Source organism: Scomber japonicus, chromosome 19 (genome assembly GCF_027409825.1).
Source record: "Scomber japonicus isolate fScoJap1 chromosome 19, fScoJap1.pri, whole genome shotgun sequence".
In the NCBI taxonomy this organism is placed as follows: Eukaryota; Metazoa; Chordata; class Actinopteri; order Scombriformes; family Scombridae; genus Scomber; species Scomber japonicus.
The window spans coordinates 21,898,880-21,914,040 of NC_070596.1; the positions used below are offsets into that span (position 1 = coordinate 21,898,880).

Below are 15,161 nucleotides of genomic sequence, written 5' to 3' on the forward strand. Positions count from 1 at the left end.
CCTACACTTAAAAACCATATCAAAGCATTAAACAGTTACCTACCCTGTTATTGATTTTTAGAAAAGATGCTTGTTAGCTAAATGTAGCATTACTCTCTCAATCTCAGACTGATTATACAATGCAGACAGACAACTCTCTCTGTCTCTCAATATAACTGTCTTTCACTCTTAACAATTCACAACTGATAAATACCAATAAAGTAGCATCTTGACTCGTAACGTTAATTTGGCAAACAATGTCCCATTGCCTCTCTAGTCTGTGGAGTAATTGGCCATTTATATTTAATTAGGCAGTTCTTCCCCCACTGCTTGCATGGTTCCCTCTGTGCTGAGAGAGGCACTTTATGGTGCTCCTCTTGCTGGCTTCCTTTAAACCAGCTCATTAATATTTCAGCTGGCATCATCAACCAAACAATAATAAAATAATAATGTGACGGCTGATTAAACAGCTAAACTCCGACTTTTTAACGTGCATTTAAATGTGTATTTGCATAAACATGCCTGGTAAACGCCTCTTTAGAGGACAGTGATGCCTTGCAGCACACTATTGCAGCCAACTTCTAAAGCTTAATAAAACCTTAATTAGGTACCAGCCTCAGCCAAGATAATCGCAGCGAGAATGTAGAGCAATACTCCTCTACCTCTCACTGCACCCCTCTGCACAATGCAGATCCTACAGTAAATTATATGAGGCTTTCATTTCTCTCTCTGTGGAAAAATTACACAGAGGTTTTGTGCCGTTCTCTACAGCATATTTTTTTAGCTTTGGTTTCAGGGTATAAGATTTGGAAGAAATCTTAATATATCACTCATACCAGCATGTAGAATAAAACCTGCAATTAAGGGTGGGCAATCTAGCCAAGAAATAATATCACCTTCCTTTAATTTCAATCACAATCAATGATCTAAACTGCAATCTTTTTTTCAGTTTTGAGATGCCCTGTAGACTATAGTCAGACTCAAAATAGCCTATGAATTTCTCCATCTGCACCATTAAAACACAATATTAAATTAAAACGTACAACACAGGTTTCAAAATGGTGATTAAAATCTGAGTTTAATATGAAGTTGTAAACAGAAGCCAAAAGATTACATAATCATTAAATAACACTTGAAGTACTCACAACTCAGATAGAAAAAGTAGCAAAATGCAAACACAAAACAATATTAAAGCTGCAAGCAGCGTTGGGCGGGACGTCGCCCCCTTGTACCCAAAAGTTTCCGTCAGGGGCATTTAGATGCTTTCAGACCCGGGCATTTATCGGACACTGCAATAAGTAGATATACATTACACACACACAAACACACTCACTCACACACAAAACACATGCACACACACACACTCACACACACGTCTAACGTCTCGTGTCACCATCCACCAGGGACGCCATATCTGTGCTTGGATTCTTGGTAATCAGTTATGGTTCACTTGAGCATCTTAGTCAGGTCAGTGTCCTCAGCATCCACCACACAGGAAATTAATTTTCAACAGGTGGAGCACTGCTCAACCCATAATCCGAGGGTCCTTTAAAACATGTCAAGTCATAAATTCATCATCGTCTTATTTGAGAATCATGATCAATAAATAAACAGAACTGATTTCTCTTCATAGTAATTTAATAATCACTTTAATGACAAAATTAAAAAATAATAAAATGATCTAACAAAGCAAATAAATAAATAATGTGTTCTTGATTATATATGTATATTATAATGATTATAATTGTTATTATTCACATCGGGATATTTTGATTTATTCCCCTACGGCAAATTGCAGTCTGTACCAAAACACTGCAGGCAAGACTAATTGTTGAGTTTCAGTTCCTTCACCTTGTTTGCGACGCTGTCTGTGGTCATGCAACCCATTTGCTCTTCACTTAGACTCCAAGAGTAATGCTTCCTTTAGGTCGTGGGCAATTAGCTCCCCAGTGTGGTCCTCAGGGCGGTAATTAGATTGAAAACATGTACTCTTCAGCTTCCAGTCGTCAATAAAATGGATGGGGAGACTCAGGTACGGCTTAGATGTACGACTGGACCATAAGTCACTTATCGTTGCAAAATTAAAAAATAAAAATAAAAATCTGTGTGCTGAATTTGAGCAGAAATTCTCTGTCAGCATTAGGCATACATAAAGGGGAACACAAAATAAATGTGACAACCTCACTTACCTCTTCCCATTAGTTAGTGCTTCAGTCGTGTTTTTCTGACTGCTCAAATGCTTTGGTCAGTAATAACTGGTTTGTTTTTGTCTCATGGGATGGTGATGAGTGTGGCTGTGCCGCCTAGAGTGAAGCACTGTTGGCATCGTCATTCGTTGGCTCAATAGGTTTGTTGTATTACCTCCAGAAGAGCCCACCATTGCTTAAAGTTTACCAGTAACTTTGGCTTGGGAAATATCAGACAGTGCTGAGCCAAACAATTCCCATACAACTGATGTTGAGGTCTTTTTGGCACAAACTCCTCATCTGACATGCTGCTAGCTATAACTCACATTATACTTTTTAAAAGGAAGAAACACATGAAGTGATTCTCTATTAGTTTGTTCACATCACATGGATCTGAGGTTATATGAAGTTTGGAAACAGAAGTAACAGGACATTAAATACCGTGATTTCTACGAGTTGCCTGAAATGATCAATCACGATCTAAAACCGTCAGATCACCCACCCTTACTTGCAATCAAACCCACTCACATGCAGTAATTCATGAATTACAAAGAGAAAATTTAATCAAGTACTGATTGCACGACGCTTTCTGAAAGAGACTTTAAGAGGAAATGAAGAACCAATGGTGAAAAGTGAGGAGAGGCAGCAGAGGTTTTCTGTCAGGATAAGCAGGGTTAGACCTACCTCACATTGTCAGGAGCAGTCTGAAAAAACTGTATCACTCACTCATAACTCCCTTGGTTACGATTGTGTAGCTTCTAATCTACTCATCTTGTAATGCAATTAAATTCCCAGACACAATTAACATGCCCGTGCTTTCACTCCTGCACCCACATTACACAAACAAGCACACACACACACACACACACACGATAGTGAAATTCCCATCAGTAATCAGTGCTGCACAGTGAAGCAGACTCAGCAAACTTGTGAGTGTAGTAATGGAGAGGGAGTGGTCTGTCTTTATTGAACCAATATAGAGTCAGAAAGGCAAGTCATAAAACACACACACAGCCATTCATTTGTTCACTGACATCTAACACTAAAACTTTCAACCATGTCTCATTGTGCAAGTCGTTTATCATTTCCTGCTGTCATCGAAGAATCCTGTGAGAACGCAACGGCTTAAAATACACCATCCCATCCCAATTTTTCAGCAAACCGGATTTGAGTTTAACATCAAAAAATGCACAATAAACTCCCTTAAGAAAGGAACTTTTCTGTCTCTTTTCTTTCAGACTGTGAGTGCTACGGCCACTCCAACCGCTGCAGCTACATCGACTACCTGAACATCGTCACGTGCGTCAGCTGCAAGCACAACACCAGGGGCCAGAACTGCCAACACTGCAGACTGGGATACTTCCGCAACGCCTCTGCCGAGCTGGATGATGAGGGCGTTTGCATCGGTCAGTCTGCCGGGGAAGAGTGGGAGTACATGGAGGGGGGTGGGGGGTTTGCTTGTTGTTAGAAACTAACTGGTGAACACAATGGCATATTCAGCAGCTTAAGAGCCGCATTATATTTCTCAGAAGCTGGTGGGGAGCAAAAAAGAGCTAAAAGGAGAGAGAATATTTGACTTAGATTCACCAGTTGGTCAGAAACACATCTCCAGAGTAATGCTAATGTGGCCCCGTGTCTGCTGGATGTGTAAATAGGAAATGTTTGATAAAAGTTCACCATAGCAAGTTTATAAGATGATCATATGTCAATATTATGTTAAGTGCTTGTTGTGCTGCCCTCAAGTGGCCAAAAAATTATTTAATTCAGGTTCAAATGAAGTCATGAAATGTAATATTCAAGTCCATTGCACTCAGTGATTGGCTGAAATCAACATCCAGTAATATCATAAGATATTTAGTATCTTCGCAGTTGCTGGTCTACCATGACTGCACTACATCTATCTTCACTTTGTGCATGTTAGGGGCAAAACACACTCAGGGTACTGACTTAGCCTGTCAAGACATTTCTGTTGTTTGGACATAAAAACTTTTTTTTTACAGTTAGAAGCTCTACACACCAAATAGTGATGTGAACACACTTTAACCTCATTTAAAGTCCAACATGCTTTACATAGCCAAAAAAAAACATAAAACCTTTTAATACTTTCTTTTAAAAAAATACTTTCTGACTGCACTGTACACTGTTTTTATGCTTTCAGAGAGTATTCACTTTTCCTACACTCACTCACTCTTTTACATCTTATTAAGGGCACGTCCTAATAAGAGGTCACTGTGTTTGCATAGCTGTGGAGCTAAAATCTGGTGTTGATTTGGATCCATCTGTAGGTGGACAGCAGGGGGTTGGAGGGTAAACTCGCTGCGGTTGGGGCACACACAGGGCCAGGCCTTGGAGTCAGCACAAAAAAGGCCCCATTAGCTCATCTGCCAGCACACTGGCACACCGAGCACGGCAACAGAAATCAGTTCACGCCAGCGTCTCTAGAGCAAGAAATCATAAGCTATCCAACACAAATGCATTTGCACACACATTTTCCACAGCTACACATTCTCCTCACACACTGGCTCTCATCGGCTCACACACAATCCCAATATTAATGCACATGACCCACAAATGCACGGATACCAACCGCATTGCTGTGGTTGTGTAATCTGGGCCTCTTGGCTTGTTTCACTTTTATGAATACTTTATCATAAATTTTATAATAAATGATTTCATTTGATCTTTCGGTTTAAATGAAAGACAAGCTATCGGCTTACATCGAGTCATGAGAAAAATCTTGCTTCATCATCAACTGAAAAATGCAATACAAATATGCAGATCTGCATTGTTTGCTTTTTTACCGTCACTGATATGCTACCAACCATCATTGATCTGGATGTTAGTCACTATAAATATATGCAATAATTTATGTAAAAATCATCCAAAGTTCAATTCAATGTCATCTTAACATTAGCATTTTAATATCACAAAAACATGTTTAAACATGTCAATTACTTGATTTGATTGTTAGTAAGGGAGAGTTAAGTGTTTCTGAGAGAGAATATAAGTTTGAGGTGTTTGATGGGTAATTTGAATTGTATAATTTTCAGCAGAATCAACTTAAAGTTTAATTATGCCACACAATAAACATACTTTCGCATCTCCCACAACTATTCAAACCATCACAATGTTCTCTGCACTTATTCTGCCTGCTTTTGAAAGCAGATATCATCCAATGAAGCGAACTGGCAGTTCTATTCAGGTGGGATTAGTTTCCCAAACAACATCTGAGATATACAGACAGTACTTTCTGACATAGGACATCCGTCATTTCATTTTCCTGTGTCAAGTCACTGTTGTCTCCTGGTATATTACACAGCATGATAAGTGTTGTTTTTCTGGATACCCAAGCCAGTGAATTTGATGAAAGATTGTCAGAAAATCTTAACTTTTAGGAGACCTTGGTTGTATTCTTTGAGGAAAACCTTTCCAATAGCAGTTAAAACATGCAAAAAGTAGTTTTTATTTCAGACAGCATTACAGTTTTGCATGAGAAAAACTAGCAGGGCTGTCATGCTGACACAGACAAAACAATTATATTGGAGAAATAACTGAAAAATGTGTACATTTCAGGTCTGAATCTTTGTAGCACCTTACATGCACAGTACAGGTCTGAAATTATTCAAAACCAAATACTAATCTGTCATCTGAATACAAATCTGCATATTTCCAGCTCTGCTCCAGACCACATTCTCAAAAAGCGAAGAGTCTGTAAAATGTCTAATGACTCTCTTCATCCTCTTCCGCCACTCTCCTCTTTCAGAGTGCAACTGCAACCAGATGGGTTCAGTTCACGACCGGTGTAACGGCACGGGCTTCTGTCAGTGTAAAGATGGCGCCACGGGGAACAAGTGTGACGACTGTCTGCCGGGATACTACTGGAAACAAGGCTGCTACCGTGAGTATAAGGAGGCTAATGTTTGCTTTGTTCATGTCTAAAAAAATCCAGTAATGAAGAAATGTTGTATCCATCCAAGATCTTTTGCTTATGCATCCCCTTCCCAGTGTTTTCTTTACTCCCGGTGGGAATTGATCATGTAGCTCATTAGCGGCATCAGCTGCTCCTTTAATTGATGACCCTGTCACACCTTAACCCCATTACAGGGAATCGCCTTCCTCCACCATCTACCATCTAGTCAAGGGCCTCACTCTCAAAAAGACCCTCCCCACCTACTCACATATACACATTAAACCTCCGCTGGCATGCACCTTGATTGCTTATTCACAACAATATGGGACAATATGTTTTAGGTTTGACATCTTACTGCAACAGAGCCGATTATCTTCAGTGTAATAAAACACATTAGCTCATGTAATTATTTCTTGTCATACAAGCCTTATCCTCTCCATTTTCTCTCAGTACATTTTTAGGTCAAGTATCTTGTGCCGTACAACTACCCCTGTGCTTTTTTCCTAATGCCTTTTATAGCATTTTAATGATGCCATTTGTTCCTCTAATCATCACTTAACAAATATCTCACATGCTGTGTATTTTCTGCCGGGTTTGGGACAAGGATTTTAACTTGACCCTGAGAAAGTGCAGGCTCACGAAAAAACAGACAGAGAAAAGGGCTGCAGAAACAAAAGAGGCAGGTGTTACCTGTTGTTGTCCCTGAGGCAAAGACTGAAGAATTTATCTTGCCTCTTTCCTTCCTCCTGTTTTCTTTTCTACTTTGTTCTTTCTGCCCTGAATTCGTCTCCTCCCTCTGTATCTCTGTTTCCCATCATGCTCCTAACATCGCTCCACCTTATCTCCCCCTGCCTGTCTTTCTCTTTGCCGTACATCTTTCTTTCTTCTTGTGCACTTTACTCCCCCACTATCCTTTTACCACCTGTCACCCTGTCACTTTGCTGCACCCTCTTTCTTCCCAACCACCCCCCCCCTCTCTCTCTCTCACATTCTCCTTACCTCTGCATCCCCTTCCACTCGCCCTCTTTCCTCCTCCTCCTCTCCCCTTACCGCTCTTGTCTTCCTGCCTGTCTCCACTCACAGCTAACGTTTGCGATGAGGAAATGCTCCTGTGCCAGAATGGAGGAACGTGCTACCAGAACCAGAAGTGCATCTGTCCTCCAGAGTTTAAGGGGGTACTGTGCCAACAATCCCGCTGCGAGGCGGGAAAGGAATGCAACGCCGCTTCTTCGCCGCACCTCTCCACGGCCACCCTGCTGCTCTGCACTCTGCTAGCCCACCTGCTGGCCATGTTAACTCCCCACTGAGCCACAAAAATACAAAAAAAATACAAAAAAAACCCTCAGACCAAGGAGTGTGTGTTTATGTGTGTGTACATGAGGCGAGGGGTGACTAAGAGTGGGTATGGACGTCCCAATCATGGACTTGACGAACACACACTCGCATTGGAGCGCACACTCACACCACACTAACTAACCCCAGTACCCTTTCAAAACACACATACACACACACACACACACACACACACACCTCACAGGACTGTTACAGTATGTTACTGAGTGTGTGCTCAGGTGTGAGAAGGACACATAAAGAAAAGAGAAGAAGATGAAGGGGGGAAAAAAATCATACCAACCACTGTTCCCTTTATTCCTGAGCAGGAGCAATGTGCATCAAACCAAAAAGCATAAAGAAAACACTTAAATCACCACTGTTTCACTTCAAAGGGAATGGCTGTTGTAACCACAAGGACATTTTCTGTTTTTTTATTTTGTTGTTTTTTCTTGATTGAGTTAAGGATCTCGCCTCCGTTAGGACTGCTCTTTACTGATGGCCGGCGTACGCGTGTGCGCTCGGTCAGGCTCGGTGAGAGGACGAAACGTGCCGAAATGACGGACAGACAGGTCAGGAGGCGAGGTGCGCATTTGATCCTGCTGCTGAGGCCTACATAGTATATTAACCAGGTTTCATTTCTTTCTCAAAAAAGATGAGACTTGATTTTACATTTATTCTATTTCTGCTGCATTTTTTTAAAAGAAAATTATATCTTGAGTCATTGTATCTAATGTGCCCACTAACAGTCGCTGAGATTATACATATTATATAATATCCAGAGGGTTACGAATTATTTAAAAAAAAGAATTTAGTCACTATTATGGTTGTTATAGGAATGAGTGATTGTTGCCACACTTAGCGAGATTTAATCTTCACACAGTATTCAGGAAGCAGAATTTAACAGAATTTACCTTATCAGAAGTCTAAAAGAGAGAGAAAAGATATCAACCACGTATCAATATTATATGACATTATTTGAATATTTTTTGTAGAAATTATTTTTGTTTGGAGTTACAAATAAATTATAAAAAATGACATTTACAACTATTCAAAATGAGCATTTTATTACACTGAGTGTAAACCTTGCAGTAAATATGACTGTTATTTGCCTTCTTGCTTGTACTTTTTTCATTCTATCCACCATTACATTGCTGTTAACACCTTCTTTTTTTTTCATTGGGGTGAGAAAAAAAAAGTTGAACAAGTTAAGACAAGAAAACCATCGCTCCAAGTCGTTCATTTGATCTATTTCACTCACTTTGGACATGGTGTTGAATGCTTATTATTACAAATGGATTATTCCGGTTTGAAATCCAACAGTCTGTCTGACAATCACAAAGAACTGCTTTAATGTCAAGAGAATACAAATTATTTTGTTCTGATAAAACAAGTTGCAAAGAGCTTTTATATCTGAAAATGTCACATGATGCAGATGCAGCACAAGTGATGGGTTACTTAAATATCTTAAATGTTTCACGACAATGATTCACAACTGACCCTGAAGCCAGATTTTTCTCATCTCCTCCTCGAGATCACTATCTGCAAAGTTGTTCCAGTGAAAAAAATGTCCGTCAAGTTTGTTTGTTTTATTTTGTGTTGTTTTTTTTTTATAGCAAACTTACATCATCGTTTGATGAAGAAATGTTGTATTGCTGAGTCATCCGCAGGTACACAGTGGATAAAGAGACATGAATGCTGCATTACGCCAGGATACAGTGTACATCAAAAGATAAAAGCGAGACTAAGCCTGTGAGAAATGACAAGACAGGGATTGTGGTATTACTCCTCTCGCTCACTGAGCTGGTGGTAGCTGTATTAGCTATTCTGTGTGTGAGGCTCATCCCCCTCCGAGCTTGAATGGTGTCAAGAACTGAGACTCGGGAGAGAATAGTTTATGAATGTTGAACATTGAGAAATTATGTAAAGAACAGATATCATTGTGGATCAAAGAGCAGCAGTACTCATAGCTAGAAGAAAATGTATCGCAGTATACGTCCTATACTATATTATAATGACTATAGTTTGATGCAGTAACATCCAACTTGTGATCCAGGACAACATGATTCAGGTTGGAGGAGTAGGATTTATCATGACGTGGATTGAAATAGAGATGAAACTATTGGTTGATTAACAGATAATCACTAATAATAATCAGTGCCAAATATTGTGCGCTCTATCTTCTCAAATGTAAATATTTTCTAGTCTTAATCTTCAGTCATGGTAAGTTTAATATCTTTGGGTTTTTTGACAGTTGAGTTAGACTCTGGGAAACTGTGATGGTATTTTTTTGCATTTCATAGACCAGATGATTCATTGATTAATAGAATAATCAGTGGATTACTTGATAATAAAAAAATAACTGCAGCTCTAAACTGGAATAGGCCAATTTATTCTTTTAAATGGGAACTATCCAAAAGCAGAGAAGGAAAGAAAGCAAATGACAAGACAAACACAAGCAAACGAAGAAACACATTCACCAACGTGACGACACGCTGCAGACACTGAAAATACAAAGAACGCTGATATGCTGTAAGTTATTCTTTAACACTAAGGAAAGTCTTTGGGAGACACTAGAAGTTGATAATGAATTAACAAAGTAGTTTTTAACACTGTGTAATTCTGTTATTGTAGACTGTGACCATAAACCTAGTGCTTTACTAGGTTCATTAGTTTTTACAGTTTGCTGGAAACATCTACTTCTCTCTTTACCTTCTATGTTTCTTTACTTTTGTCTGTTTTCTGAAATTTGATGAGTTGAGCTTCTGAATTTGCTTATGTTTTACCCGATTTCAGCATTTTTCTTCAAAAGGTTGTATATATTCTTCATTTGCTTGTGTTTCCTCTATTTGCATCAGAACATTTTAAGCTGTGTTGCAGTCAGCTCTCTCAGCCGGTGTATAAATTACATTCCGACTGAAATTCAGTGAAAAAAGGGGGTTTCTTTGACAAATAACAAAGATGGACGAATGCTTGCAAGATGGATATTATACCTCTGCTCTGCCAGCTGAAAACTATTGTAATACAACTCGCAACAGGGCCCATTGACATTTTTCCATTTAGTGCCTTCATGTACGAAATAATCTGCACCGACGATTAACAAATTAGGTACATTCCATTAATACATTGTTAATCAAGACACAACCATGCCGTCAATTAAATTCATGAGTGGAGTCTGACGAATAAGATTGGAGCTGCCAAATGATCCCACGACTCAAAACAAAACTGTGAGTAATTTTTTGTGCTCCGGTTTATTACAGCAATAAATGAATAATCAGATCGACCTACCTAATTAAATTAAAATGGAGCAACATTGAGCTTTCCTGCTCCGACATGAAGCTGTGAGATATATAAAAAATGAATGAGAGAGTAAACTCATCAACAGAAGGTTCCCCTTCATATTTCATCTCTGAATTGCTTGAATAATAAGTATAAAAGAAGCTTAAGTGTCTTTAATTTATGTTTTTACCGCAAGAAAATCACTTTCTACCTGCATAAAGAGATGGAATAAGTGATACAGAAAATGCAGCTTACACTAATCATGAGATCTCATAAATGGTAGAAGAAGAAGAAGAAGAAGAAAGGTTGAAGAGGGTGGAGACGTGAGAGAACAGCAGCTCAATAGGTTTGTGTTTGGCCTCCTGCAGCCTCCTGAACATGACTCAGAGTTTGGTGAAAAATGTCTCTATTTGTCCCTGTCGTCTCGGTTCTGTTCTCCCAGCTGTACCGCTGCCTCCTGTTTGGATATTTCACACAGAACCTGGAGGCTCCCATATCTGGATTGCCCTAAAATCTCCTTTTTTTTGAGGATATGCATGCCGGTTACCATGTTGGTCATTCTTTACCAGACTCATCTCTTGATTTCACTTCTAGGAGGGTTGGTCGTGTGCTTCGCTGGGGTTTCACCGAAGCTGATCTCACATTTCATCATCTTTCTTAAAAACATGTAAGGTTAGCAGTACAGCAAACCTTAGCTGGACAGAATCCCCCTGGAGGAAGCCTGACTGCACACCTCATGTTTTTTGGAAGGGGGGGGGGGCATGGATCTGAAGTCCCGCTCTGCTGCTACACTGAAATCACATCACTACATCCATCTCAGATCAGACATATCACATCCAGACTGAGTGAGTAGCTGACAATGACAAAATTAAGGAGACACCAGTCCAACTTTTTCCCTCCAAGAACCAAATTCTAAGAATACAACACACTGTGGTACAAAGCCGACTCAGTTTAGCTATGATTAGTAATTTATATTTTTACTTTTTTGTGTTACTATAAAAAAAGCAATAAATAATTTTTCATTTCTTGTTTCAAACATTAAATCTCTCCAGAAAAGTAAATCTCCTGCTACACCAACAGTTGTAAACACAGGCGATGATACACTGGATAATGTTTTAGCCGCTAAAATGCTGCTGGCTGGTTAGTAGTGAAATGTGTGGTTCCCCCTAGATATATTTTATGATCCTGCTGTGCACTTTGAAGACTGCAAATGTAAACCTCAGGCAGCTCATTTTTACACCCCAAGCCGACATCAAGAACCAGTCTGATATCAGAGCATCTTTTCCCCAAATGTAATAATCTGTATAACACAACCCCACTGCACAAAACTCACAGGGGTCAAGGTCAAGGTAAACCTTATTATCCCACTGGAAGAAATTCATATGGTCATAAACGTCTCAATTAAAACTCAAAAGTACATATACATATCCTAAAAGACACACACCTACGCACACACAAAGCAAATAAAAATACAATATACAAATATCCTGAGAAATGCACATACTATAAAAAAGTACATTATAGGTCCAAATTCAATCCACACGTATAAGTATGCGACGTCTGTACAATCCAAGTCAATTTTAAAATACACTGATACACCAACCTGATAATGTGAGTGCACATCTATCTGTTATTTAGTAATCCGATTGCTGTGGGCACAAATGATTTGTGCTACTGTATTGTTTTTAGTTTTCTGCTGCAGGATTCTGCAATTTGACCCGCTTCTCCTTCTGAATTTTAGAAAGAGAGGATGGGCAGGATCATTGTACATTATAATGTGAGCTAAGGGGTCTGATTGTTAAGGGTAATCCACACAGAAAGCATTTTTTAGGGCTTTTTTCACGTCATCTGTCACATTTTAATGACCAGGTAAGCTTCCATTTAAATCACATGTATGACTCCACAGTGACTCTGGTTTACAGCCGGCCTCCATCTACCTCGCTAACACCTCCTGACTGGCTTGGACACGGGACATAATGACGCTGCTGCTCTTGACACCATCCACAGTGTGCAGACCTCCACTCGACAGTCAGCAAGAATAATCATCAGCGCTGACAGATTGGGAATGTTTTTTTTGTTGTTGTTTTTTCTAAAAGGCACCTTTTGCACAAAAAATGACTGTTTTTTTTGCTTATTTACTGTACAGCCAGACTGTTACCCTCAGGTAAGGCCGTGTGTAATGACAATGTTGATATTTACACAGTCTGTGGCTCCAAGTGCCCGATCTGATCTCCTGTGGCTTGAGGCCCAAGGATCAAGGATGTTTTTAAAAATGCTTGACAATGGCTCGTTAGTTACAAAAGCACTGTGACTATCCAGCTGTTAAAAGGTGAGTCCACTCCTGCACAGCTAACACACGGACACCTGACTGCAATTTAACTTGATTGACTTTAATTTGAAAAAGTCTGTAAACATAAAACATAAGAAAGAGAAGGAGAACATTACTCAGTACCAAACTAAATGCTTTTCTTTGAATACTGAAAACTTTTACACAATCAACCACAGATTGATTTTTAAGACAGCATCAGATTTTTTCCTTCTCCCTAAAAATAATTAAAATATAATACTTTTTGATTTATGAATACTACACACATGTACACACAACCATTTTACAACCACATTGCCAATTGATGTTACATTCTGCGTGAGTATTACTTATTACTCACTTAATAATCAGTATCCTGGCACACTGTCCTAATAATTAACCTGCATTATGCAAATCAATAAAAGTTTGACATTATCTGTAATACTCAGGACAGAGAGGAAAATGTGTGATGTTTACGTAAATAACCTTTGAGAAATAAACTCTACTGAAGGAGGCAGAGCTAAGATGTGGAAACTGTATTAATGAGTATTATCATTCTGGGGGAAATCCTGTTGATTTCTTTGATTACCTGTGTAATATTTGAAATTGTTTTAGTAGGAAAGAGTAACAACTGACAACGACAATAAAAAAATACTTTAAAAAAAAAAGGAAGAAAAAACTACACAACATATAAACCTAAGTTGGGTGTGCAGGTGTCTTAGGAGGTGGAGGGACAGGAGCTGACTTTGAAAACTCCACCTGTTACCACCCAAGTGTGTGAGCAGCGTTGTACCCGTGAAAATCACTGAATAAAACTGCATTAATATGTATGAATAATTTATTCATTGGCTTAGCTGATGCTGTTAGAAATCACCAGGCCACCACCCAGTATGCAGACGACTCTGGTTGGCGATAAAGGTTTGACATCGACCGGTGTTCGGTGCATACATTACATTTCCTTTGGACTTTACAGACGAGAACACAAACATACCTGATAGAAGTGCCTCTTTCAAGGACTTATAGTAAGAGTAATCTTATCTATATACTGAAATTGACTTCATATTACATTTAACTTCACCATAAAATATGCAACTTTATGCCTTGAGTCAGCAGAGTGTAGTCCCACTCCTCTCCCTGTTAGTTGGTCAACTCCCCGACACTCATCTTGATGAGCTGTCTACCTGAGACGTCTAGCCTGAGGCTGAGCTAAAGGTATCTGTAAAGACACCCAGAGGCGCTGCCACAGATAAAGAAGTGCTGGGCCTCACACCCTCAGAACATGCTTTCCCTAAAGAGCTTAAATCTCTGCCAAGTGCGGGTAACACAGCATCATCATTATGAATCCTAATAACTACAGATGAAAAACTTGATCCAACAATATAGATCGTGATATAGCTTTGTGAGAAAAGTTTATTGGCTACAAGCAGAACAAGAACACGGGTAAAAAAATAAGCCATACCAACACAAATATTGTAAAGATCAGGCTAAATTAACAAGGAGACTACACGGGTCAGTAGAGAGGACACTGATGGTCGAGTTCATGATCCCTAAAAAAAAAAAAGAGGACAAACAGGCTAAAACCGAGTAAGAAGCAAATGTAGTAATTTACAAATAAAAAGTTATTGCACATTATCTTTCTTTCTCTATCACCAACACATGCATTTTTTTCTCCTTCTTTCCTCCTTTTCCAGTCTCTCTATCTCTCTATCTCTCTTTTTCGAAAGGTCTCTTAAATTACATATTAAGCAGCACCATTAAAGGCCTACATAGTAGAAATGGCAATTCAAGGAATTTGTGGCCGAGATGAGGATCAACTGGAGCATATTCACCAATTTAGATGGACCCTTGATGCACTCATATCACCATCAGTGAGCATTTAATCAAATACTGTAAAAGATACTTGTCTCTAATATCAGATACAGCTGCTTTACAGTACAAACATCATCAATCCACTTCAAATAAATTGTGTGAACAGTCTCTAAGTGGGAAGCTTTTGACTGCTGTCACTCTTTAGTATGTTTCAGCCTCCTGTGGCTGTTTAGCAGGGTTCCTTCCAACAGTGTTATGACATGCAGCTATCATTATCTCCTTAACCTTCCTGTTGTCCTTGGGTCAATTTTGATCTGAGAAGACAACAGGCATGAACTCAAAAATGAGGTATAATTTCATTTAA

At 39.2% G+C, this 15,161-nt stretch overlaps 1 protein-coding gene across 1 annotated transcript in view; it reads left to right on the plus strand.

Annotated features, from left to right (window-relative positions):
• The window catches only part of ntng2b (netrin g2b), a 65,922-nt gene extending 58,443 nt beyond the window's left edge, over positions 1 to 7,479 (plus strand). The window contains exons 7-9 of the mRNA XM_053339498.1: positions 3,404 to 3,571; positions 5,929 to 6,063; positions 7,159 to 7,479. Coding sequence (XP_053195473.1) covers positions 3,404 to 3,571; positions 5,929 to 6,063; positions 7,159 to 7,382 — 527 coding nt within the window. The 3' untranslated portion in view covers positions 7,383 to 7,479. The remainder of the gene's footprint in view (positions 1 to 3,403; positions 3,572 to 5,928; positions 6,064 to 7,158) is intronic.
• The last annotated feature ends 7,682 nt before the right edge of the window (positions 7,480 to 15,161 follow it).